Source organism: Nematolebias whitei, chromosome 8 (assembly GCF_014905685.2).
Source record: "Nematolebias whitei isolate Nwh7 chromosome 8, NemWhi1, whole genome shotgun sequence".
Lineage (NCBI taxonomy): Eukaryota > Metazoa > Chordata > Actinopteri > Cyprinodontiformes > Rivulidae > Nematolebias > Nematolebias whitei.
In genome coordinates this window covers 21,018,767-21,044,797 of record NC_056505.1, presented here as the reverse complement: position 1 = coordinate 21,044,797, position 26,031 = coordinate 21,018,767, and the positions used below count along the sequence as shown (strand labels likewise).

General features: G+C 38.9%; 3 protein-coding genes across 3 annotated transcripts; 2 read left to right on the top strand and 1 right to left on the bottom strand.

Annotated features, from left to right (window-relative positions):
• Window positions 1-1,436: 1,436 nt before the first annotated feature.
• myo1ha (myosin IHa) lies at window positions 1,437-12,512 on the top strand. The gene is made up of 31 exons (XM_037680440.1): window positions 1,437-1,577; window positions 1,650-1,765; window positions 4,311-4,509; window positions 4,595-4,675; window positions 4,772-4,951; window positions 5,035-5,133; window positions 5,222-5,335; window positions 5,408-5,479; window positions 5,570-5,689; window positions 5,768-5,835; window positions 6,008-6,113; window positions 6,211-6,291; window positions 6,366-6,457; window positions 6,866-6,960; window positions 7,057-7,103; window positions 7,257-7,337; window positions 7,515-7,620; window positions 7,721-7,838; window positions 7,932-8,045; window positions 8,133-8,209; window positions 8,290-8,358; window positions 9,019-9,103; window positions 9,189-9,351; window positions 9,423-9,506; window positions 10,719-10,812; window positions 10,895-10,950; window positions 11,021-11,156; window positions 11,233-11,303; window positions 12,091-12,188; window positions 12,271-12,370; window positions 12,486-12,512. Exons 1-31 carry the CDS (start codon window positions 1,455-1,457, stop codon window positions 12,510-12,512), a joined length of 3,072 nt encoding a protein of 1,023 aa, XP_037536368.1. The 5' UTR covers window positions 1,437-1,454.
• Window positions 12,513-12,902: 390 nt separating this feature from the next.
• Window positions 12,903-17,105, bottom strand: kctd10 (potassium channel tetramerization domain containing 10). Its single transcript, XM_037680439.1, has 7 exons — window positions 16,904-17,105; window positions 15,244-15,457; window positions 14,997-15,166; window positions 14,582-14,668; window positions 14,417-14,469; window positions 14,126-14,321; window positions 12,903-14,021 (listed from the first exon to the last, which is right to left on the bottom strand). The coding sequence occupies exons 1-7, from the start codon at window positions 16,904-16,906 to the stop codon at window positions 13,827-13,829; spliced, it is 918 nt and encodes a 305-aa protein (XP_037536367.1). The 5' UTR covers window positions 16,907-17,105; the 3' UTR covers window positions 12,903-13,826.
• A 672-nt stretch (window positions 17,106-17,777) lies between these two features.
• ube3b (ubiquitin protein ligase E3B) lies at window positions 17,778-25,687 on the top strand. The gene is made up of 27 exons (XM_037680438.1): window positions 17,778-17,791; window positions 17,953-18,121; window positions 18,225-18,342; window positions 18,869-18,928; window positions 19,017-19,121; window positions 19,219-19,315; window positions 19,415-19,500; window positions 19,631-19,713; window positions 19,850-19,955; window positions 20,049-20,169; window positions 20,285-20,462; window positions 20,959-21,125; window positions 21,233-21,400; window positions 21,489-21,660; window positions 22,387-22,505; window positions 22,587-22,701; window positions 22,798-22,897; window positions 22,983-23,102; window positions 23,200-23,376; window positions 23,485-23,595; window positions 23,696-23,833; window positions 23,932-23,997; window positions 24,083-24,141; window positions 24,275-24,457; window positions 24,559-24,670; window positions 24,765-24,857; window positions 25,395-25,687. The coding sequence occupies exons 2-27, from the start codon at window positions 17,961-17,963 to the stop codon at window positions 25,584-25,586; spliced, it is 3,207 nt and encodes a 1,068-aa protein (XP_037536366.1). The 5' UTR covers window positions 17,778-17,791; window positions 17,953-17,960; the 3' UTR covers window positions 25,587-25,687.
• Window positions 25,688-26,031: the final 344 nt, after the last annotated feature.

The following is a 26,031-nucleotide window of genomic DNA, read 5'->3' as shown; positions in this document are numbered from 1 at the left end:
AATCAAAGGACTTCTGCTTCTAAAGAGAGAGGGAAAAAAGTTGGGGGGATGCAAAACCAACAAAAGCTGTGAAAACCTTTGGTCCAAGTGTTGGTGCTGTGAATGCAAAACAGACTGGTGGAATTTTTTTCCCACTATGCCTCTTAAATGTGGACTGTTTTAGGCTCTGCCAGTCCATTTGTCCTCGGCCTTGTGTTTGGACGGCGCATCGGCTCCAATGAATATATGGGCAGTCGGCCAAGCTCCTTGGGAGCTGTGGTGCAATGATCGTTTTGTGTAGCAATGATCTTTCTGTGTTCGTCTGCACAATCAGAGACCTTTGCTACAAAGACATTCAGGACCTCTAAACCTCCTCTTTCAATAGATCAGACAGATACTGTGTTTGTGCTTTTTCTGCTCCGTTTTATAATGTTGTCCTCTCTCGTGGAGCCACTTATCGAAACACTCATTCATGCAGGTGAAGTTGTCAAAATACATGACCTCAAACCTTAAATAGTCTTTTCAATTCAATTAAATTCAAAAATACTTTATTAATCCCAGAGGGAAATTATTTGTTGCTGTAACTCGTTATCCTCATTTCAATAAGAGATGTTATAGATACTGATGGCTGTAGTCAGGAAGGATCTCTTGTAAAGGTCCATCCCACAGTGGATCCTAAGAAACTGGCTGCAGATGCCGCTGATCCATCCACCCAGACTCGGCTGACCTCTCGGTTCCCCCGGGCTGTAGGACCACCCGAATGCCAGGCCGAACTCCTCCTAGAGTGATGACCACTCCTCCCAGCAGTCTGCCGAGCTCCTCATTGCTGCGGACAGCCAACTGTAGGTGCCGAGGGACGATCCTGTCCTTCTGCTGTCATGAGCCATGTTTCCTGCTAGTTCCAGGATCTCAGTGGTCAGGCACTCGAGCACAACTGGCAGGTAGATGAGAATGCGTCCACAGAACATCCTTTCAACTCGTTTGAAATTTGGGACTGTAGTTGAGATATTATTTGAGCTTTTGAGATGTTAATCAGCTGCTGTTGTTGTAGAAAACTGCCTTGTTGCCATGGTTACGCATCATAACAAATGTCCAAAACTAAAAATGTTTCAGTAAAAATCCTTCCAGCTGCACAGCATCTGATACCAGAGGAAACAATCATCCAAAAAAATGTGACTTGCATCCAGAAAAAGAGGAATTAAAGTTTCCAAAAGCAAAATCTCAGAATGAAAGTAACAGAGCTGCTCCAACATGCAGCCACCTTGAGCGGCGCAATTCTAGAACAATGCCAGCAAAAATTCAAACCAAATTTAACCAAATTTTAATGCCAGCAAAAATGTTGCATGTGTTTCTTTCCCCAGTCTGCTTTTTTATGTGTTTTAGAAATATGCCATCTAATTTAAACATACATATTCTCTGTACACTCAAGTTGTGCATTTAGTCCTGATGCGGTTGTTGCGCAGGCTCGGCTGGACATGGAGAGTGCCCTGACTGCCAGAGACCGGGTGGGAATCCAGGATTTTGTCCTTCTGGATGAAACCACAGAAGCAGCTGTCATCAGCAACTTAAAGAAACGTTTCAACAAGGATCTCATTTACGTGAGTCTCAGCGCGATATATGTGTACTTGTTTATGCAGTAGCCCCAGTAACATTTTTACTCACCTATTTAGACGTACATCGGCACGTTGCTGGTGTCCGTCAACCCCTATAAGGAGCTGGACATCTACAGCCAGAAACAGATGGATGTCTATATGGGCGTCAACTTTTTTGAGCTTCCACCACACATGTAAGTGTGTAATTGAAAATTATATCATCTTAATCAAATTGTATTGTTTCTTTATTTTACTATGAAAGTTTGAAACTAAATTTATTATCATTTAAGGCAGGCTCCCAGAGAGTGAAGTAGTCTGTGTGTGTTTCATAACAAACTTGGTCCTTTGCATCTTGAAGATTATTAAAGTCACACAGACTTCTGATTTGCAGGGGTTTGGCTGCACGATGGATTAGTGGTTAATGCTGACCACCTGCATCTCAGACGAGGCTTTTTAAGGTGGCGTTTGCATGTTGCCTCCATACATGACGGGAAGATTTTATTTGACTTCCTCCCACAGTTCAAAATGTGAGTTAATTAACACGTCGTATGTGACAGCGTGGTAGTTTAACATGCTGAATCATCCACCTCTCTGCAAATTTTCTGGAAACAGGGAGTCATTGTGCAAAACATATTTTGGCATTTTAATTCTTCCAATACGTTTATTAGCAGCCTCATATGACCACACTGTGTGTTTATGTTACTATCAAACAAATTTGTTGTAGGTTTATGTCCAGCACAATGGACCAGTGTCAAGCATCTTTTTGCTATTTGGCCTAAGAATATCCTTCATATAGTCATCAGCTGCTTTTATTAAAACTATTTTTAATATTTCAAAAGAATGAGCAAGGACTTTTTCTCCAACATACATAAACACTGACATAGTTTAGTGTCATAATCTGTCTGAGCTGTTTCTTACAAGTAGATTTTCTGTGATTAAACAATTCAGAGAATCTAAAGTTTTTCTTGACTGTCTATCGAAACCTTTTAGGACCAACACTCATCTCTGATTAGTGATGCTGCAGCTCTTCTCTGTCTCTTGATTATGGATGACTCTGTACAATATTTCTACTATTTTGTAAAACAATAAATAAATAAATAATTTTGAAAACAGCTATTTTCCATTTTCTTTACCTTTCCCCTTATTCTTGTAGAACATAATTCTTAAATAGACTTAGCTGAGAGGTCCAAACTCTGAGAAAATTCTGGTGGTTGCAGATTATTTCCATGTCGTAATGTTAATTAGCTTAAACAAGTGTAATTGGTAATTGACTTGAAAAAAATGAATGCTAATTTAAAACTTTTTAAATATTGTGAAAATACTGACATGGTAAAAAGTGTAGGTAAAAGCAACACCATAACACTGTTCTATTACTTAACTGACAAAAAAATAAAAAATGAAATACAGGAACAGTACTGTACATACATTATCTTTACCCACTTCTCCTTTTTCTGGTCTCTGGTGCCCATATCCTGCAGTCACTGCATGAGAGGCGGGGGACACCTTGGACAGATCCCAAGTCCATCACAGGGACATACAGAGACAAACGAGACAAACAACCATTCACTCTCTCACTCACACCTAGGGACAATTTAGAGTTACCAATCAGCCTAACATGCATGTTTTTGGTCTGTGGGAGGAAACCACAGTACATACCCAGAGAAAACCCACGCATGCACGGAGAGAACATGCAAACTCCACCCAGAAAGGCCCCCAGCTAGGATTTAATCCGCTGACCTCCTCGCTCAGAGGCAACAGCTCTCCCAAATTATATATATATATATATATATATATATATATATATATATGTATGTGTGTGTGTGTGTGTGTGTGTGTGTGTGTGTGTGTGTGTGTGTGTAATCGAGGGATGTTAAAAATTTGCTGCTGTCCTTGGGATCATTGTCTTGTTGTACGACCTAGTTCAGCTAACCCTAGCTGTGGGACAGATGGTCTTTAATTTGTTTCTAGAATACTTTGATTTATGAAGGAGTTTATTGTCAGACAAATTACTGCAAGGTTGTGGGTGAATAGAAAGTCCAAATCATTACCCCTTCATTTCCATGTTTGACCATGCTTAATGATGATTTTGTGTGGTTTAGACAGTGAACTATAGCAGGTAAGGCTACTTGTGCAGCACTGTCATATGTGTTAATCCATGTAGTCACAAAATGTGTTCTCTTTCCACGAACTTGAAACTTTACCACCTAACATGAGCTGCTGAAACAGACTGGCAGCCTGCAGAGCTGAACATCATTCAGCACAAGTTTTGTGTCAACACGCATAATCAACTAACCTTTTCTTTAATCACCATTTCCAACTCAGTTCATCATTTGACAGCATTTGACAGATTCTGTCACTTGACAGATAAAAGATTATGCATTAGTGAGCAAACTTATTTAGAATTTGTTTGTGTTAACATGCACTACTAGAAGACTGGGGCAGATGTAAGGTGCAGAGTAAAGCTGTTTAAAATGTCACAAGGTGAATTACAAATGAATTCATTTGAATGTGCTTTTGTTCTTTAGTGTGTCTGTCTGTGTGAAATGTGAATTTGCACACTATATGTGACAAGCAAAACTTCAAAACTAAGAGAAGCAGCTTTTTACCATAACTGTATCTGCTGTACTTTAATAAATATGTGGCTACAAATACATAATAATTAAAGTGATCCCAATGAAAATAACTTTTTTTCTAGTTCATCTTAATTTGCCTTCAAGTGTAATGTTTGCTTTTTTTCAGCTATGCCTTAGCAGACAACGCCTACCACACCATGCTGACAGAGTTCAACAATCACTTCGTCCTCATCTCTGGTGAGAGTGGAGCGGGGAAAACCGAGGCCTCCAAGAAGATCCTGCAGTATTACGCTGTCAGCTGTCCGAGCACCACCTTACTGAACACCGTCAGAGACAAAATGCTCATGTCCAACCCTGTCCTGGAGGTCTGATGAATTCTCTGTGCATTTGCATCCCCAAAATTCACTTTAAGCTTCTTAATATGACTGAAATTACTTGATTTAACCGTAGGCTTTTGGTAACGCAAAAACACTGAAAAACGACAATTCGAGTCGATTTGGGAAATACATGGACATCCAGTTTGACAGTCAGGTGAGGACCCAAAGAAAGGCTTCAGACAGAAAGCCAAATAGTTTATAAATGAACATTATATGCCAAATAAAAATAAACATATCATGATGTCCTCAGGGCGATGCTGTTGGAGGCCACATTCTGAACTACCTGCTGGAGAAGTCGAGGGTTGCGCATCAGAATCACGGGGAGAGAAACTTCCACATCTTTTATCAGCTGGTGGAGGGAGGATCAGACAACTTGCTGCAGCAGCTGGGCCTGGAGAGAGACTGTCAGCGATACAACTATCTCACACAAGTCCGTAGGATTTGGTGAAACTTTTCTCAGTAGCATTGAATAATCTCAAAATGTCCTGACAGTTTATTTCATGTTCCTAACAGGGGCAGTGTGCCACTGTGTCGTCTATTAATGACAGGAATGATTGGAAATCTGTGAAAAATGCTCTACAAGTCATTGACTTTGATGAAACAAACACCGGTGTAAGTCATTGTATTACAGATGTTGTGATGTACAGTGTGCTGCTGCTGGCTTGTTTCACAGTCCACACAAACTTGTGCTTCCGTGCAGCACTTGTTTGAGGTCGTTGCAAGCGTTCTCCACTTGGGGAATGTTCAGTTTGACGCAGACGGAAAAGGTCATGCACTTCTGAACGACAACACGGATCTGGACTGGGTTTCAAATGTACGAAAAAGACTAATGTGTTCATGTTCAGCACAAGGGTGCACACGTGCCTCATGCTGTTTTTCTTGGCAGCTTTTAGGTGTGGATGCCAACAAGCTTCTGGAGGACCTTACGTTCAGGAAGATTGAAGCCAAACGTGAACAGGTTCGCACACACTGAAGCCTTCTTCACTTTTATTGTCGGATGAGATTGGGTTCACATGAATTACCCCCGTCATGTCTGCTCATTTTAAAGGTCCTCAGTCCATTTACGATTGATCATGCCATCTATGTCAGAGACGCCCTGGCTAAAGCCATCTATGGGCAGACCTTCACATGGCTGGTCAACAGGATCAATGAGACAATAGAGAACAAGGTAAGAATAGAAATGTCAAGAAAAATACCAAATAACATTTGGATAAATTATTTTAACTGATATTTTATTTTCTATTAGGACTCCTCACGGAAGACGGTCATAGGACTTTTGGACATTTATGGATTTGAGGTGTTTTATGTAAACAGGTGAATGCTTATCTTTTTGCTTCATGACATTATAGCCTGACAAATCAAGACGTTATTGTTGCTGTGACCTTAGTTTTAGTTATGGGATGGAGCTGTAATCTGATTATACATTTTAAAATCAAAGCGGTTAAAAACGGCAAATTTTCTCTCCTTGTTGTCCTTTTTTCCCCAGTTTTGAGCAATTCTGCATAAACTACTGCAACGAGAAGCTGCAGCAGCTTTTTATCCAGCTGACACTCAAAGCCGAGCAGGAAGAATATGAAGCAGAAGGAATCGAGGTAAAAGAACTAACAAGTGATATAATATTAAAATAACATTCAGTGGTATGATAATGTTGCTGTAATGTGAGCTAAATTGCTGAATGTTTTATCCAAGTGGGAACCAGTTCTGTTCTTTAACAACAAGATCATCTGTGACCTGGTTGAGGAGAAGCACAGAGGAATCATTTCAGTACTGGTGTGTAGTTAAAGATCATTTATTATTTTCTTTAAATACACACATGTATACACATGCTGATGTTTATTCTGCAGGATGAAGAGTGTCTGAGGCCAGGTGATGCCACAGATCTCACATTCCTTGAAAGGTTGGAAGAAAAGATGGGGAATCACCCCCACTTTGTCACGTGAGTTAAAACCTGAGCTTTGTTTTGTTGTTGAAACTTTACGTTGATTTATCACTGGAAACATTATAAAAGCAGTCAAACAGCAATCACAAATGTGCATTTTCTTATCGCTTTAACTCATATTTGATGGTAGCTCAGTGGTCAGAGCTGCAGTCTTGTTATCTTGAGGGTGCAGGTTCGAGCCCACGTTGCATCTGGTGTGAAACAATTACCAAATCTTCATGTGAAGCTGCTCGCTATGGTGACCCCCGCAGAAGGGACCACTAAAAACAAAGAAACAACAACAATATTTGATAAAATATTACTTTAATTTATTATAAAAACATTGTGAGCATAAATGATGGAGCACAACTTTAAGGTTTCAGCATTCACGTCTCACTCCTCCTTCCTCTCCCTGTTCGACTGCAGGCACAAACTGGCTGACAAAATGATACGCAAGACTATGGAGAGAGGAGATTTCCGTCTTTTGCATTATGCCGGGGAGGTCACCTACTGTGTTGTGGGTAAATAAAATACAATATTGGTTAATGAAATTTTGTTCCTGCAGTTCTGTGATTCAATTTGTTCTTTGTCTTTTTTTTTTTTTTTATATATGGAAGGTTTCCTGGACAAAAACAATGACCTGCTATACAGAAACATAAAAGATGTAGGTCTGCTGTTTTGTACTCAAAAAGGAGGACTTTAATCTGTTAACAATGTGGGCTTATTGTAACTAAAACAAGATGTTTGGTATTTGACAAATCAGTATGAGTGTGTCAACGTGTGCATGAGTGTGGCGTCAACCCTTGTGTTCTTGTAGCTGATGTGTAGGTCCAAAAATGCTATAGTCAGTGAGTGCTTCTCCAGCATGGATCTAGACAACAAGAAAAGACCAGAAACAGTGAGTTCATCCACATTCGGCTCCTCACATCCCTTAACTGTAACGTCTAATTTTATATTTCATTCCTCTTTTTGAAAATACTGTTCTAAGTTTATTCTATCTTTATCTGCACTGTCACAGTCTGAAGTATGATACCAGGTAAGCTGTGGAGCTTTTGACCCTCAGTTTTGTCTGCAGGTAGTGACCCAGTTTAAGAGCAGCCTGCTGAAGCTGACAGAGATGCTCATGGCTAAAGAGGCCTGGTACATACGCTGCCTGAAATCGAATGAGTCTAAGCAGCAAGGTACATCAGCTGAGAGAAAGTTGATGGTAACAAAAAATAAAGGATAAATCGACTTTATAGATTGGGTATCTGGACCTTTTTGACTGTCGCACGTTCGTAGGTCAGTTCGATGAGGCGTTGATCAGACACCAGGTGAAGTACCTGGGCCTGATGGAGCACCTCAGGGTCAGAAGAGCTGGTTTTGCTTATCGACGAAAATACGAGGACTTCTTAAAGAGGTACCACAGCTTTCCACATGAATGCATGATTGATTTTTTTCAGCTATAACTGCCAGTGTGAGTTTTTCTCTCTTCTTTTGGCTCATTTTGCAGGTACAAGCCTCTGTGCCCAGCCACCTGGCCTCACTGGAGAGGACAGCCTGCTGATGGTGTCGAGCTGCTGGCTCAACATCTGGGTTACCTGCCTGATGAGTACAAAATGGGACGGTGAGGACAACTCTTACACTTTCAATAATAGGGCAAATGCACTTTCTAACTAGTAATAAACAAAAGGTCATTATTTGATTTTTGTAGAACCAAGATCTTCATTCGGCATCCCAGGACACTTTATGCCACAGAAGATGCTTATGAGAAATGCAAACACGACCTGGGTGAGTTTAAATTAAATCCTAAAAGTCGTCCTCATCACCATTTGGTAACAGTAACTTAGATTTAAGCTCTGGGGTTGCAGCAACACGACTCCAGGCCAAATACAAAGGATACAAGGCAAAGGGAGAGTTCCGGAAACAGAAAGAAGCAGGTAAATACATGAAATACTGTGGGGTCTACGTGTTATTATTAAGCTTTTAGAACATTTTTCTTCTCCTTCTCACTAAAAATATTACCATCATCATTGCATTTTAACACAAGGCCTAAAGGTAAATAAAACAAACGTTAACTAACTTGACTATTAAGCAAAATTATCAAATTTTAAGTGGGAAATTATGGTTTCAGTATTTGCTGTGACCCCATTATGAATCCGTAACTTCGTGTTTTGAATCAGTCCAGATATTTTACAATTTTCTTTTAGAATTTCTTCATATAACTTACATCTTTGTACCAAATACAACAAAAAATAAACAACTAAAACAGACCCAAACTATGACACTACCACCACCATGTTTTACAGATAAAAGAGGTTCTTATGCCTTAAAACTGTTTTACTTCACATCATTTAAGTTTTCAAAAAGGGTTTTAGTTTAATGTGTCAACAAAACTTTCTCCTTGCTACATTTGTTTACATGATCTCCTCCAGCTCAGTGAAGACGAGTAGAACTGATTGTTTTTAGAAGCGTGACTTTCTTTTTGCAACCTGTGCTTTTTATTCTGATGTTGATTTAGATTCCTTTAAGATCATGCAACAATAAATCTTGTTTGTTTGTTTGTTTTGCTGTACTTTTAAAAAAAATTATGTTCATAGCAACTAAGATTGAAAGTTGTTGGCGAGGAGCTCAGGCAAGAAAGGAAAAAGAGAAAAGAGCCTGGGCTGTAAAGGTCATCAAGAAGTGAGCAATATAATCGGTGTCACAGATTACATTTGTCTGTAGTACTTTTACTTAAAGATCATGTATATTTGACCTTCTATTTCAGATTCATCAACGGTTACATAAACAGAGGGCAAGCAAAAAACACGGATAACTCCGAGTATCTGGCCTTTGTGAGGCAAAGTTACTTGAACAGACTGAAAAATAACCTGCCAAAGACAGTTCTGGATAAAACCACGTGGTTAACTCCTCCATCTGTGCTGACAGAGGTACGTCAACGCCAGGTAATAACATAGAGACAGGTACTTTGACTCTGTGGATGATTTTAGTATTTTTGTAGGCATCAGAGATGCTGCGTAAGCTTCACTACCGTCTGATGGTGCGGAAGTACGTGAGAGGAATCACACCTCAGAAGAAAGTGCAGGTAAGATGCATCAGACACGTCGTGCAAACTGTACTCACCAAGTTACGGTGACGATGTTTAGGAAGCCGTCGCACCATTGTCATCCATTTTCCTTACGTACATTTGTCGGCATCTTTCTCTTTTCACAATTTTTGTGCTATTTCAACAAATCATAAATCCAAACATTCAGCTCTTTCAGGAGAAGGGTGCTATGACTTTTGGTGTTGGTGCAACTTTAGCTTCTTGAAACATTTAGCCTTTTCTGACATTTTATTTTCTCATAAAAAATGAATTGAGCTCATTTTACCTCCCTCACATCTTTAGCTCTGTTTACAACCTTTTCCTGCTCCTTTCAGATTATTTCTGCTTGTTTCAGCTTTTTCTGCCATTTCAGCTACTATTTAGCTGTTTTTATGCTAATTTTAGCCTTTTCGGTTAATTCCACATTTTTTTGCACTCATTTAAACATTTTTCAGCCTAATTTAGCAAAAATGTGCTCTCTCCACTTCCTTTTGGTAATTTAAGTTTTTCCTGCTTTTTAAGCTACCTTTCAGCTGGTTTTTTTTTTTTGTTGTTGTTTTTTATTTCAGCCTTTCTTCAGATAATTTTCCCTTTTTTCCTGCTCATTTCTGCTTCTTTCGCCCTAATTTGGCAAACATGTTCTTTCTGCTTTCTTCTGCTAATTTAAGCTTGTTCTACCTTTTCAGCTACCATTTAGCATTTTTTTTAGCTATTTTCAGCTGTTTTTAGACAAATTCACATTTTTCATGGTAATTTCTGCTACTTTCAGCTTACTTAATTTTTCTCTGCTAATTTCAGCTTGTTATGCACCTTTCAGCTTACTTATGCTAGTTTCAGCTACTATTTAGCTATTTATATGCTAAATTGAGCTTTTTAGGCTAAGTTCACATACTTTTAGCTCATTTCAGCTCTTTCTGCTTCCTTCTGGTAGTAGCTTCTTTCTGCCTTTCAGCTACTTTTCAGCCATTTTTTGTGCTAATTTCAGCTTTTTTTAGCTACTTTCCAAATTTTCTGCTAATTTCTGCTTATTTCCTATTTCAGCAAATTTGTGTCTGCTTTCTTCTGCTAATTTAGGCTTGTTCCTCCATTTCAGCTACAGCATGTTTAGCTAATTTCAGCTGTTTCTCAGCAAGATCCTCTGTAACAAGTGTTTATACTGCATTTTCACAGGAAATGCAATTTCTCTAGTTATATTTAATCTCTGTTTTTCAGCTTCAGATGAAGTTTGTTACAAGCTCTATCTTCAAAGGCAAAAAGGAAAATTATCCACACAGCATCACTCAGCCTTTTGTGAACTCAAGAATCAGTAAGTCTCAGAAAGAAAAATCACACAATGTCCTTTTAGTTTCGAACAATTACCGTATGTTGACATGTTTTACCACCTTTAGGTGACCAAGAGATAAACATGGGAGTCCTCAGTATGATTCGCAAGGAGCAAATTAAGGTAATAAAATAACATTGCTGATTTCAGCACATCAAACGGTGCTCACTGTATTGCGTATGTGTTTCTGTAGTACAGCGTTCCAGTGATTAAATATGACAGGAATGGCTTCAAACCGAGGCCAAGGCAGTTCATCCTCACTCAAACTGCTGCTTATGTGGTGGAGGAGGCCAAAATCAAACAGAGAGTGCTGTACATGTCCCTCAAAGGTCAGACCAAAATGACATTTTATGCTGTGCTCATTAAGTGTTCTTGGTTTGATTTGCTTTTTCTGACTTGTTGCAGGGATTTCTGTAAGCAACTTATCTGATGGCATCATTGTATTCCACATAACACGTGAAGACCCCAAACAAAAAGTAAGTCCTCATTTAATAAGCTGTGGATATCTGCATACAAGTCACGTTTATTTTACAGAAACTGAAAAATGTCTGGTAAAAATTTGAAGGGTGCCGATGCAACCACTGCTGAAAATAGGGCTCAAACAGCTGCTGTGTTAAAACTGTAAGTCGGACTGTCGTGAACGGTGAGCTGCAAGAAGACTCTGATGGTCACATCATGTAAATGCTAATTTTTCCACAGTTTTATGTAGGTGATGGTTAAAAGTTCTACAGCAGTGGGAGATGTGCTGGGTGAAAGAAGACAAATTGTTCTGACGTATAATTTGTGAATGAAACCAAAAACAAATGAGTGAAGAGGTGTTTTTGCAAAAGTTTTTTTTAGACAGCTCAAAATTTCAGATTGAGTAAAAACTGTAAAACTGATCAAAATGCCAAAGCTCAACTATGACCCATTTAAACTTTGAACAATGTTCCTGTTAAGTATATGAGCTGTCGAGCTCCAAAGAGGGCTGATTTTTCTGTTTCACAAAAGTCCCATTATTGTTGCACATTTTATCTGTTGTACAACATACCACTACCAAAACATAAAACATACTATTCTTAATCAAGCTGCATGTTTTAATTCAAAGCCGTGCGACAAAATATAGGAGCATTGTTATTTTTCATTAAAGAAAAGTAAGAAGTGTTAAACTACTTGTGCACTAGCACCCTTTATCAAATCTGGTGCAAATAAACCAAGGGGGGAAAAGAGGCGAGTGATTTACAGAGTCCTTTTATTTAGTCTGTTTCCCTCTGGTTGTTTCAGGGAGATCTGATAATTCAGTGTGACCATTTGTTTGAGTGTCTGACCCAACTTAGCATCATTGCTAACAAACAGAGTGCTATCAAAGTGGTCCAGGGCAGGTGAGTTAGAGCTTTACATTTTAAAGGTCCATCTTCAGTACAGCCATCTTAAAATCCCTTTTTTGTTTTCAATATTTTTCAGCATAAAGGTCGAAATCCAGCCAGGAAAAGAGACCGCAGTAGACTTTAGCACTGGACAGGAGCCAATGGTGTACAAAGCCAAGAATGGACACCTCATGGTGGTGAGTTCAGTCTTATAATGAAGTAAATGGACTGATGGGATATTTGAACATCGTGGCCTGAAGGTCATTTGCTAAGAAAAAGACACCACATGAATCAGACCGTTTGTCGCTGCAGGTTGCCACTCGTACAAGGACACGGTGACATGTGAGGGCAGAAGAGACGCACAAGTGGCCCCTGCATATTTTATCGTCTGACCCCAAGGAGCAGATCGGCCTACAGAAGACACACCTGAGACCAGGAACAGCAACACACAAGACATCCAGAATGAGCTTCGTTTTCTTAAACGCATCATTTGGACCAGAGGTTAATCAAAAGTTCATTTCAACTTGTCATTATAGTATTAGTTTTTCTATCCTTAAAGGTATCCAACTAACATCGCATGCAAGGTTAAATTTAACACATTCTACAAAATAACTGTTACAATTCTGATTTCGGAATAACAAAGCCATACGTATTTATGATTTTGTATTTACACAAATATGTGAATTAAAAAACTAAAACAAAAGATTGTTTATGAAATTTATTTGTGATAAAGTGTATAAAATATAAAACATTTTAAGTTTACTTTTGTACAACATACCTACAAGTCCTGCAACTTAAACCTATAGTGTGCAAACGGTACAGTCTCTGGTGAATGACGGACAGGTCGACTTTACCTCCCTGTTAGGAACTTGTAGACAGAACTCCTTTCCTGGTACCGAGGTCTCCAATTGCACTCACTCACTTCAACCTCAGCAGACATCATTCCATCAGGTACATTTAACACCTCGGGTCAGAGATCAAATTCCCTACTTATACAAAAAAGATTTTAGTGGAGTAAAGAAAAATACATCAATGGTAAAACTAAAAACAGACCAAGCACTTCAGTAAAATGTTTGTTCCTTTGGCGATGCCCTAACTATATAAAATATTTTAGAGAATTTTAATTATCAGGCTACAAATAGCCATGGTAACATCTAGTAGAATATTGCCATCATGTGGCTGCTCTGTGTAAAACACCAGTTTCATCCACTGATGACATTAACGTGGACTTGTATAAACCACAGTGAGGAAAAAGCTGAAAAATCTATAAATTTTAGTTGATTATAAGGTTTAATTTTTATTTTTCTGTATTTCACGTAGATTGCAGAACCCCTACAGACAGCTCTCTCTGCTTCTCCAAACGCACTGATTGAACTGGTTGCCTGATGTGCTGAATGCAAACATACAAGCTCCTGTCATTATTGTGGCTTACAAACTGAAAACTATAGAGCCTGAGTGCTTAACAAATAAGACAAGAAGAAACAAAAACACACAATCACCTCAATACTACACACTCATGTTACAGTGATCGCCTAGAAAAGCTGGTAACAACTGGGAAGGCAAAGAGACAGGTGCTGGGTGTTGTAAGGCACAAGCATGGTGCAGACACTGTCCAGGGTCAGAGGAACAGGCAGCTGTGTCACAGGAGAGAGGTCACTGGTGGTGGTGGTGTGTGCGGTCATCGGGTCGTTTGATATGAAACCTTCGAAATCGCTCAGATCGTTCTCGCTCCTCGTCCTCATCCAGACGATATCGCTCATCAGGAGGGTCTATGGTAGCGTCGTCTTGAGACTCGTACAGAAGGATGTTGAGGGTCTCCTCATAGATTCGTGCCTCAGGGAACTCAACCTTAGTTTCACAAAAATGCAGAGATTGGTACAGAAAATGGCAGCTCTTTGCAGAAACAACGAGGAGTGCTGTATTGAGCAGATGTACTCAGAATGCATATTTACCTTGGTCTGCTTCTTTTCTGTGGCATAAACAATGGAAGTGCAACACACTTCAGCAATCTTACGGCCCTGGCCATAAAATGACCAACAACAAATCTCATCTCCAATCACATCTTTGATGAACAGTACTCGACCATTGAACCGCAATGACAGCTTGTCAAACAGCTCAATATTTTTTAGCATGTTGTCATCAGAATTGCTGGATGGGAGACAAAGAAAAAAGTTGTAAAATGCTATTTTGTTTTTGTTTTAGTATTATTATTTACGTCCAGTTATCAGATGAATAAAACTTACCTGGTATATGAATATTTGTTGTTGCTTCTGTTACACAGCAGTTTCACAGTAGGCTGTTAAAAAAAGTTATCATTAAAAGCTCTTGTGTGGCAAATTTATCATTACACTAAACACATAAATTAGGCACAGTTCATAAAAAGTATAAAATACAAATCCCTGACATACCTTATTTGAGGTCGCAATGAGTCGCTGCTCTTCTTTAGATGATGTCATGAGAGGCACTTTGCAAAGGGGTTCATATCTTACTTTGTTCTGAAACAAAAGTTTTAACTTTTTAATAACAAAATTTCCCAACTAAACCTATTTATTATGAAAAGGGAAGTCACTGTTGTACAATAACCAAGACTTTTAAAGCAAATTGATTAAAGAAGAATACACAAATGTGGAAACAAGCAGATCATCACCTTCATTTTTTGTCAAATATGTTTTTAAGTAAGTACTTTTAAAATGCAAAATTATATATATTTTTAAAGAATTTATATTTATATGCAATGTTCAATTCAACCTTGAATAAAGCCTGGAGTTTAAAAGAATGCTGAAGTATTTCAAATTAATTGCTGAAGAATCAAACCCCACATACCTGCAAGGCAGCAGAACACTCGTCAGCCAGGCCCTGGACAAGATAATACTTGGCCTCTGCAAGAAGCTCCTCAGTTTCCCGGCGGCTGTCTGGGAGTGGGACTGCTCCATCCCTAAGGTAGTTGAGGATCGTTCCAAAGTGTTTCCCACAGCGATCAATCAAGATCCAACCTATAAAGAGGACATGCTTAACAGTTAAGAAAAGAACAGATCCAATTAAAAGCAGCAAAACAGTCAAAATTTCTCACCCTCACTATCTGTGAGCACCTCCATCCTGCCGCTGAACATAGCTTTGAGCATCGTGTCCTGCTTGGTAAGCGTCTGCATCGTAGTGTAGTATAGCGCTCCGCCCACATTTAATTTGACATATTTGGAGCTTGGGCTGGAGCCTTTGAAAGAAGTAGTTCGTGTTGTAGTTGCTGGCACTGCCGAGCTCACCACAGTCTCTCCTGACATCTCTTCCTGGAGCAACACAAAATACAACAAAAATGGATCTTACTAAACTGCACATCTTACATGCATTTTTCAGTCTAAACACTGATACAGCATATATCATGGTTATCTAATGATCACATATGGTGCATATGACCATTGAATTTAATCAGAAGGATGTACATGCAAATTAAACTTTTTCTTTCTTGACTAAAGTTGAGCTCTTTAGTTCTCAGTCATTAAGACCACCTCTAAAAGACATCGAAACCTTATCAAGTTTATCATTAATGCGCTCAGTCTGACAAGCGTTTTATGTCTATTTGTAAGTTGGGTTTGATAACAGTATCTGGTGAAATATCTAACCGCTTGTTGCTGCCTCTTGGACAGGTTGTTGTTGTAAATGAGGATGAGTTTTCAATGGGCTAACCTGGATAAATAAAGGGTAAATAAAAATAAATATTGTAATCCTTAATATAATGTATCCATTAGGTAGCTGTGTGACTGACTACAACCTCAAACACCCTGAAAGAAAGAGTGACAGAGAGCCTTCTATAGGTTTGCTAAAAAGGTAAGTCAGGTTTCTAAAGTTTTGTCACAGAGTGAAAAAAAGCAGAGCAATCATTTCCCCCTAGTTAAATTTAGCTGTTATCTTTCACTATTGTTCAGATCTGTAAACACTAAACACCTTTTAGTAGGTTATCAATATCCAGTATAAATAAATAATGCTATTGGACTACTTTTTTTTGTTTTTTTGTATCTCATCTGAGATTTCTCAATTCAAACATAAATGTGTGAGGTTGCCAGCCTGTAAACTGCTCCATAATTACTTTAAACAATATTGCTTTTCTATGTTGTTGCTCGTGAGTTGACTGGAGAGCACAACTCTGTGATTCTTGGTGGCCCTTCATGCTTGTATGACACTGTACCATACCCAGGTCAGGCATTACCATTTCGTACCCTGGCTTGTACCCAACTCAAAATGTTCAACCATTAACTAACCTTTAATTACATAATTTTGCTATAACTTTGGATCCTCAACGTTATTTTCGACTTTTAATTTAAAGTTGCCTTTACCATGCGATTCCTAGACCTAGTTGTTTTTTAATAGACGTTTTATCTAGTAAATTAAAATAAAACAAGCATAGGGTAGTGGTAACTTCGTAATTCGCGGTTTGATCACGTAAAGAGTGTATGAAAATTAAAAAGTTTTACAACACAGCCGCAATCAATTTAGTTTAAAAACAACGAACTCTGCTATGTTTAAGTAAAGCTTATATATTTTTCTAACAAAAACTCGTAATTTCATTTCAGTGCCCACTGGGGCCTAGCAGGCTAATTAGCATAACTATTGATGCCGAAAGCGTTCTATAGCAAGTAAATTACTGAATACTACAAAATAAAGTAATAAAAATACACGTTAAATACTTTCATCGCAAGGTCGTTAACTTGCTCTTGAGTAAAAATACATATATTTACCATAGAATCAACAACAGCCTCGGTAAACGTAGCTTGCTAACGCCAGCCAGCTAACAACCACTTCCTTCCGCCGATCCGCGAGCACTGCAGTTTTCCAAAATGACGTCAACTGTCTTTAACACTGTTTAAAGTGACAGGTAGCATTATTTAGTGAACTTTATAATGTTTTTCAGTAAGAGTATGTTATACAACAAATAATTATGCAGGAGCTCACACAGTTGCTGAACCACTGCGATTGATAAAAACTGTTTAAACTCTTTAGACTGAACGTTTCCGCTAACGAAGGAGTAACAGTGAAATCAGTCCCCTCTTCACCGCCCACCCATTGACGTGCCCTCCCAGCACGTAAAATGGAATGCTTATTTTCGACACAAAACCTACTCAAAAGTCACTGTTGTTACCACACAAAACGACGGTAATTTAGCTAGTCTCAGACTTTCCATTAGCACAAAGTTTTGTCCCGCAACCTGATCATGGCCATTAATGTTACCCGGAGTCATTTAATGCGACACAAGGGATTAATGGCTGCGGTCAATGTAGGCATTCCATCTCATTGTTTACATTTCAAAACGGTCTGTTCCCTGCGTTAGAAAACTTGACATCGATACGGGATTAAACATCACACCAACATGATGCCATATTTCTCTAAATTGATGTAAAATATTAACATATAGTCAGCGTCAAGCCGACAAGTTGCGAACGAGTCCTGTGAGCTAACCATCGCTGCTTGCTTATCTTCTGTGTCGTTATTTATTTTACAAGATGCCAAGTTAGTCTTTTAATTTTTTTGTCCTTCCTCTTTGGATGTCACGGACAGACAAATGATTAAGAAGGTATAGCGTCAGGTGAGCCTAAAGGCCAGACAAAATCTTCCCGTCAGTGTTACAGGTAAGTTCAGTAATAGACTCAAATAAAACAACATGATCCAACTTTGTGAAAAGTAAAAATAGCATAGGTTTGCTGTGACACTACTTTAAAAATATCTTCAATACCACTGTGCAGATTGCAGTAGCCCAAAGTATTTTACATTCGTTTCTTTCCACCCCTAGATTAAACAATGTTTAGTGTCCCTCAAAGCTCCAAGTCCGAGTTCCTGGATAAAGCCAGACAGGCTAGAGAGGAAAGAAAGGGACAGAAAGAGAAGGAGAAAGCAGCAACCACCATTCAAGCTCTGGTCAGGAGATTCCTTTGTCGCTGCAGACTCCAGAAACAAATAAGGTGAAGAATTGTTATTGGTTTTTTTCCCACAAGTGAAACAAGTAAATGTTTCTCAATTTCACATTAATGCAACTGTTTGCTTTTGTCACTTTTGTATTCCCAGAAAAGAGGTTGATGAATATTTTCAAGCTAATGACACTGGGACAACAAAGAGAAATGCTCTTCCCATTTTTAAAGTGGCTCGAAAGTTACTGTTCATATACAGCCAAGATGATAAGACGGTGAGTCTGTGTCTGTTTTTAACATTGATTAACACATATTAAGTACAAGAGGGGTTAAAGTGATACAATAAATTCATTTAAAATGTGTATTTTATACTTTCATGCACAATTTATTATGAACAGAATTAAGAAAAGACCAACGAATCTCCCCTGCATATGGGCCTGTCTTTTCGTTGTCACAGCTAGATATATTTTAAACTTGTGCCATATCTTATAAGATATCTCACAGTTTTACTTATGACAGATTATTTGTTCAATCAACTAAAACCCTTATTTTTTATATACATTACTTTAAATTGAAATCATATTAATGAAACTGATGTTATCTTAAAGTAAAAATGCTCCTGTTACACTCCAAAGTACAAGTACCTTCATATATAAAATTATTTTATTTGAACACATACTATGTGTTCCCAAGTCTTTTTAACATAACAATTTAATAATTTGTTCTTGTCTATACTCTACTACTTTACTTTATAAACTTTATGTCTGTGTAACTCTAAATAACTGTAATTCTGATTTTTAGAGATTTGAGAAGCTCTGTCGTGCTATTCTGGCCAGCATGGAGGTGGAAAATGAACCTAAAGTAAGTGTGTTTATGTAGGTACCTTCCACATGACAAACACTTTTAAAATGTCTTTTTCTCAGTGAATGTTCTTTAATTTGGTTCTCAGGTCTGGTATGTTTCCTTGGCTCTTTCCAAAGACCTCACCATTCCCTGGCTCAAACAGATTAAAGACGTGCTGTGGACCTGCTGTCAACTACTAAAAGGTTTAAAGGTTAGTTTGAATAAAGTTTTGGAAAAATAAGTTTTGATTACAGTTTCAGCGTTGTGATTGTACGTAATGCTGCTGTGTCTGCTGGGATTTTTTTTAGCCAGACATACTTCAGGATAACAAGTTAGTAACATTATACCTCACAATGCTGGTGACCTTCACTGATACATCAACGTGGCGGATCATCCGAGGAAAAGGTGAGTCTCAAGTATAAACAGGTCTTTTGTTATCACTGGACATGCTTTATCAGAGAAACATACCGGTAATAAAAACATAATTTATCATCAATGTTACAGGTGAAGCTCTCAGACCTGCTTTGACAAGGATTTGTGAAAATATCATGGGCCATCTCAATCAAAAGGGATTCTATTCATCTTTACAGGTTGACCATTACAACTCATATTTGTATAACGTTTTCAAAAAATAAGAAGTGGGATCGTTTTCTTCTGCTCTTTCATTTCAACTGATGTGTTAATCAGAAACACACAATGTGTGTGAACATTTATGTTTAGATTTTACTTACCAATGGCTTGGCTCGTTCTAAACCATCGCTCTCCAAAGGAACTTTGACAGCCATTTTTACTTTGTCAATGAGGTAAGTTCTAGAGCTAATTACATGAAGGAATCACAGTTGTATGTTGTTTTGTTGTAGCTGTTTTTTTCCTCATCTTTTTCTGTTTCTGTTTGTCTGTTTACATATTTATATTTAATCTAAACATAATATTTTCCAGGCCAGTCATTGCTGCGCACTTCTCAGACAACCTGCTAAGATCATTCCTCATCCACATCATGTCGGTTCCTGCCATCGTATACCACCTTAATGTGCTGACTCCAGAGGTAAAAGCCATTTGCTTTGTGTTCTTGTTGCACTGCGAGAACTGAATGTATTAATCTGAAATGTTTGCCCCGGCGTCTGCTTGGACTCAACAGTGCATGGCATCCATTCAGACGCACGAACTGCTGCGGAAGTTTATTTTGTTTCTCAATCGGGAGGAACAGTGTCTGGACATCTGTGTGTGCCTTGAGGGCAGCCACACACTATGCCTACTTGGTATAGTGTATTGATTGAATAACACAAATGTTTATACTTTCAGTTAGTACAATTTTGAATATAAAAAAATCAATTTTTATTGTTAACTTTACTTGCATCCTTCTCCTCTTGACAGGCAATCTGATCTACTTGGGTTACCTTAATGTGAAAGTCATAGAAGAGGAGGCAAACCATTTTGTGAAAGACCTGACTGACATGCTGTCATACTGCCAGAGATATGTGTCACAGAAGAAGTCCAACCTTACCCACTGGCACCCCGTTCTGGGCTGGTTTTCTCAAACTGTAGACTATGGGTCAGTGGAAATACTTAACATGTGCCTAAATTAATTCCTTTTAAATGTAAGCTAAATTACAAAGACGGTTTGGTAGACTAATTCTGCCTGGTACTCAAAAAAAGGAAATTGAATATTTTCTAAAACCGATAAAGTTTTGAGAAACACTCTTTAAAATGTTATTTTTTATTCTTTTCTATAAAATGTCAAGGAATTGTTAGTGTTCATGTAAAGATCTATTTTGCAGCCTCTGACACAAACAAAATGTTAGATAAAAAGGTGGGATATTAAATCCCTGGTTTCTGTTGCTCTATTTTGTTTTTATTAAAGTTGCATTAGACTAGAGCGGGATATATGTCTTTTTAGTATGAAAGCAAAATACTTCCATCTACTATGTCATCCCTTAAGTTAATAAAAACCTTTTTATTGTGTAATTTATTTGGTTGAACAAGTAATAACAAAGACATTAAGTTTACTTTCCCTCTTTTCTGCATCTTTTGTTTCATTTTCGTTTTAGTCTGAACGAGTCGATGCCACTGGTCACCAAACAGCTTCAGTACCTGTGGGGTGTTTCTGTAATCCGGACGCTCTTCAGCGATGTCCTCTCTAAAAAGCTGGAGAGTCAGGAGCCCACTCCCCCACCCCCACAGCCAAGCACATCTCAAAACAATCTGCCAGTTAAAAGTAAGTTAGGCATGCACAGCTTGCTCTGAAATTTTAAAAAGGTTCAAAACCTTTGGAGTTTATTTTTTTACGGACAGGATGCAATGTTGTGATTTATTTTTCGGAAGATCTCTTCAAGAGAGCGTTTCAGAAGTCGGCTTCAGTGCGAAACATTCTGAAACCAGTCGGAGGGAAGCGAGTGGACTCCGCTGAAGTTCAGAAAGTGTGCAGCATCTGTGTCCTCTACCAGACTGCTCTGTCCACACTGACACAAATACGCCTCCAGATTCTCACTGGTCTGTAACAATGGAACTTTTTGTGGCGGTATACACTTGACATGATCATAATGACATGTGGCCCTGTTTGTTTGTTTTTTCCCCGCAGGTTTGACACATCTGGATGACCTTTTACCCAAACTGTGGGCCTTCATCTGTGAGCTTGGACCTCAGGGGGGTCTCAAACTTTTCATGGAGTGTCTGAACAATGACACCGAAGAGTCCAAACAGCTTCTGGCTATGCTCGTGCTCTTCTGTGACTGCTCACGTCACCTCATAACGTAAATTTGTAAATCTTTATTTAGCTTATGTTTAGCATATGAAATTACACTGAGCCTCGAAGACTCATTTACAAGTGAGATCTGTTTGGACAGACGATAACATGGTGAAAATGACAACATAGGTTTTGGAGGCAAAAAGTAATAATTTCCCAACACGCTCTTAATCTTTGGCTAAAGATTAATAGCCTGAAAATGAAAAAAAAAAAAAAAACCTTGCGCGCAAGCACATAATGATGCCGACATTCCGGGGGAGAACGGGGGGATGCAAGGGCGATGAGCGTGTCCAGAGACACTCTTAAAGATCCTCTAACTCAGGGCTATTCAACTAAACTGTTCAGGGGGCCACAGTTTGTGAAAGCCAACAGCTCAGGGGCCGGACATCCAGCGATTAAAGTCATTATGTAAATAAACCAAATTTTACAAAGATCTGTTATCTTTTAAATTTGCTTATTTTATTGCATTGAATCATAAATGCAATAAACAGAACCCATACCCCCCGCCCCCCCCCACACACACACACCAAATTTTTATTTTTTTATTTTTTTTTGTTTTTTAATGAAGTGGGCCAGGTTGAAGTCACAGCCCGTGGGCTGTAAATGGCCCACGGGCCACCAGTTGAATAGCCCTGCTCTAACTGAAGAATTGAACTCTTTGTATGGGGCTTGAGATGACACATTGTGGTTTGATGCCATGTATTAAAAAAAAAAACTGGATTGAATTTCACAGAATTCTGGACGATATTGAAGTGTACGAAGAACAAACCTCTTTCAAACTGGAGGAGCTCATCACCATCTCCTTTTTTCTGAACACATTTGTGTACAAGATGATTTGGGATGGCATCTTGGGTGAGTGTGGAAACTATAAAATTTGTAACGACTTTACGTAATTTGATTGAAAAAAGTTGTTTTATATTTTGTGTTGGATAGAAAATGCGAAAGGAGATAAACTGGAGCTGTTCCACAGTGTTCACGGCTGGCTGATGGTGCTCTACGAACGAGACTGCAGGCGGAGGTTCACGCCTGACGATCACTGGCTACGCAAGTAAATACAAAACTCTAAATTATTACTGCAGACGTGTTGGCCTTCAGTTTAAGGTTTCACTGTTTTTGTGACCAATGTTTCTGGTGGTGCATTCAGGGATCTGAAGCCTAGCCTGTTGTTCCAAGAACTGGAGAAAGGCAAGAAAAGAGCCCAGCTTTTACTGCAGTACATCCCACATGTTATCCCACATAAAAATGTGAATATCTCAGCTTTTTTTTTTCCTTTCAAGATGGAGACATAATCACTTCCTGTCTAGCAATTAAACAACATTCTCTTTTCAGAGGGTGCTGCTGTTCAGAAACATTGTCACAAAGGAAAAAGAAAGTTTAGGATTGGTAGAAACAAGCTCTGCCTCACCGCACGTCACCCACATTACCATTCGTCGTTCTCGGATGCTGGAGGTACTCAGTTAAACGATTTGTGCTTTTCCTATTAGCAGCAAACAATGGTGTGTCTCTTTTATAGCCAATAATGACACTTTGATTTCCCTGTCTGAAGGATGGATACGACCAGCTCCGCAGGTTGCCAGTGAATTCGATAAAAGGTGTCATTCGAGTCAAGTTTGTAAACGACCTCGGTGTAGACGAGGCTGGAATCGACCAAGATGGCGTCTTTAAAGAGTTTCTAGAGGAAATCATTAAGAAAGTTTTCAATCCAGCTCTTAATCTGTTCAAGGTAACCCATACAAACATAAACTTGCCATAAATAAACCACCATGATTCTCCTATCAGATTTCTGTTTTTGGTTAGATGCTTTTGTTTTTTTTCGTATAAATGTTTTTAGACGACAAGTGGAAATGAAAGATTATATCCTTCGCCTACATCCTACATCCACGAGAATCATTTGCAGCTGTTTGAGTTTGTAGGAAAGATGCTCGGGAAAGCTATTTACGAGGTACAGCTTGTATTTTTTTTAAATCTAAAAGTAATCACTTTGTAGTCCTGCTCTGAATTTGATGTGATGATCTCAGTAACTGTTTGGTCTGTCTGCTCAGGGAATTGTTGTGGACGTCCCGTTTGCCTCCTTCTTCCTCAGTCAAGTCTTGGGCCACCATCACAGCACGTTTTACAGCTCTATTGATGAGCTCCCCTCCCTGGACTCAGAGTTTTATAAAAACCTTACCTCCATCAAGGTCAGCCTAATTGTATTTGCTTTTCTGTTTTTTTTTCTTTCTTATTTATCCGATTCACATCTGTAGTTTCTTATGTCAAATCCTTTTTATTTTGTCAGCGCTATGATGGCGATGTGGGGGATCTGGGGCTGACGTTGTCCTATGATGAAGATGTTATGGGGCAGGTAAATATGGCGACTATCAAAGGTATGCCATACATGTATACTTATTACATATTTATAATTGACAATACTTAATATTTATTTACAGCTTGTCTGTCATGAGTTGATACCTGGAGGAAAAACGATGCCAGTCACCAATGAAAACAAGTATGTAAATGAAGACACTGTTCAAATATGAACATCTTGATCCTTTCTCATTTTAAGATGTCTGTTTTTGGCTAAATGTTTGAGCCTCAGTAGAAACTTCAGCATCTGAGTTCACCTTCACCATCTTCTGCAGGATCAGCTACATCCATCTGATGGCTCACTTTCGGATGCACACGCAGATTAAAGAGCAAACGGCCGCTTTCATTCGGGGTTTCCGCAGCATCATTAATCCCGAGTGGCTGCATATGTTTTCCACGCCCGAGGTTCAGCGGCTTATCTCTGGAGATAACGCTGAAATTGATCTAGATGACCTCAAGTGAGAAGCGTTATACTTTATTCGTCTTTTGTTATTTCTCCAGTGAGAGCAGTTGGATAAAGTCTCGTTCGACGTGCTGATAGTCTTCTTCTCCTCCTCAGGAAACACACCGTCTACTACGGAGGTTTCCACAGCAGTCATCGTGTCATCCTCTGGCTCTGGGACATCCTGTCTAGCGATTTTAATGCCGAAGAGAGGGCTATGTTTCTTAAAGTATGTTTTTTTTTTTACACAAATAAATGCTTTGTTTTTATTTTGCTGCCATAAGTTATGAAATCTTTCATTTTTCCAAAAACATTTTCAACAGTTTGTTACCAGCTGCTCAAGGCCACCTCTTCTAGGTTTTGCTTACCTCAAACCACCTTTTTCTATTCGCTGTGTGGAAGTTTCAGATGATCAGGTAAAATAACATTTTAAATACATTTAAAATGTGTGACGGTGTCTATATTATATATTATATGCAAATTGATTTGAAATGAATTAGCCAAGATAACATTATAAATGAATGGGATTTGGGGACCTGGACTGTTTAGCTGGTTGAGTAGGAGCACGGTGGGTGGAGGCTGAAGGTCTTCATCACAGCTGTCAAGAGTTTGAGTCCTGACCTTTGACCCTTTGCTCAACTTTCCTTCACTTTCCTTTCAAATTAAGGCCATGAGTTGGGAGGAAAAAAAATCCCTCATCATAAATTTTTACATTGGGACATGATTACAATGATTAAGAATGTAGTTTTTTTTTTTTTTTTTTTTTATCATAATAAACTGTATTTATTTTTTGAATAATAATCTAAAAACATCATAATTAATCACAATATTTAGCTTAATTGGTTTTGATAAAAAGCTGAACTTGCAGAATTTGTGTCAATCCTTGAATAGCAAAAAATAATTTGTATCTACCTGTGCATGTGCTCTGATGAGTGTGTTCAACTTGTGTGCAGGACACTGGAGACACCCTCGGCAGCGTCCTCAGGGGCTTCTTCACCATCCGAAAGAAGGAGCCCGGCGGTCGACTTCCTACTTCATCCACGTGCTTCAACCTGCTCAAGCTGCCCAACTACAGCAAGAAGAGCATCCTGCGTGACAAACTGCGCTACGCCATCAGCATGAACACGGGCTTCGAGCTCTCCTAACTCTGCTGCATTTGGACAATACGCACAGGAGGCTTGTGGTAAAACAGCGAGAACCAAGCGAGAGGCCCAGTTTACCTGGACCGACTCATCAGCTCAATAAAGGTGGGGGACAAGAAGCACAGTGACAGTCGTCTTTTGCTTCCTGAGCTCTGATGGAGTGAAAACTACGACTATCAAAAACGATGCAGTTCCTGCAACCCAGTTCATTTTTAACATGCCCCCCTACACCACCCTGCCTCTTCTTATTTAAAGTGAACATATCCCATATTTGGCATGATACAATATAAATATATATGGTTGGATCTGTTTCTCAGGCTTAACAGAGTCATCTTGGATCAAACGCCACCATTTTAAAAGAACTGGAACAGAATTGCTGACACTCAAGTGCAGATGCATTGATATACTGATGGTTCCATCATCCGGGCAACTTCAGTCAAATATTGAC

Bases quoted from the DNA above. Each gene is read 5' to 3' on its own strand.
- myo1ha (XM_037680440.1), top strand. From the start codon at position 1,455: ATGGAGAGTGCCCTGACTGCCAGAGACCGGGTGGGAATCCAGGATTTT. The intron at 6,292-6,365 runs GTGTGTAGTTAA...TTTATTCTGCAG, and splicing joins GAGGAATCATTTCAGTACTG to GATGAAGAGTGTCTGAGGCC. The intron at 10,813-10,894 runs GTAAGTCTCAGA...TACCACCTTTAG, and splicing joins TTTTGTGAACTCAAGAATCA to GTGACCAAGAGATAAACATG.
- kctd10 (XM_037680439.1), bottom strand. The intron at 14,669-14,996 runs GTATGTGGGGTT...CTTTTGTTTCAG, and splicing joins AGTGTTCTGCTGCCTTGCAG to AACAAAGTAAGATATGAACC. The intron at 14,322-14,416 runs GTAAGTTTTATT...TCTCCCATCCAG, and splicing joins AACAAATATTCATATACCAG to CAATTCTGATGACAACATGC.
- ube3b (XM_037680438.1), top strand. From the start codon at position 17,961: ATGTTTAGTGTCCCTCAAAGCTCCAAGTCCGAGTTCCTGGATAAAGCC. The intron at 19,316-19,414 runs GTGAGTCTCAAG...TCAATGTTACAG, and splicing joins GCGGATCATCCGAGGAAAAG to GTGAAGCTCTCAGACCTGCT. The intron at 23,998-24,082 runs GTAAATATGGCG...ATTTATTTACAG, and splicing joins ATGAAGATGTTATGGGGCAG to CTTGTCTGTCATGAGTTGAT.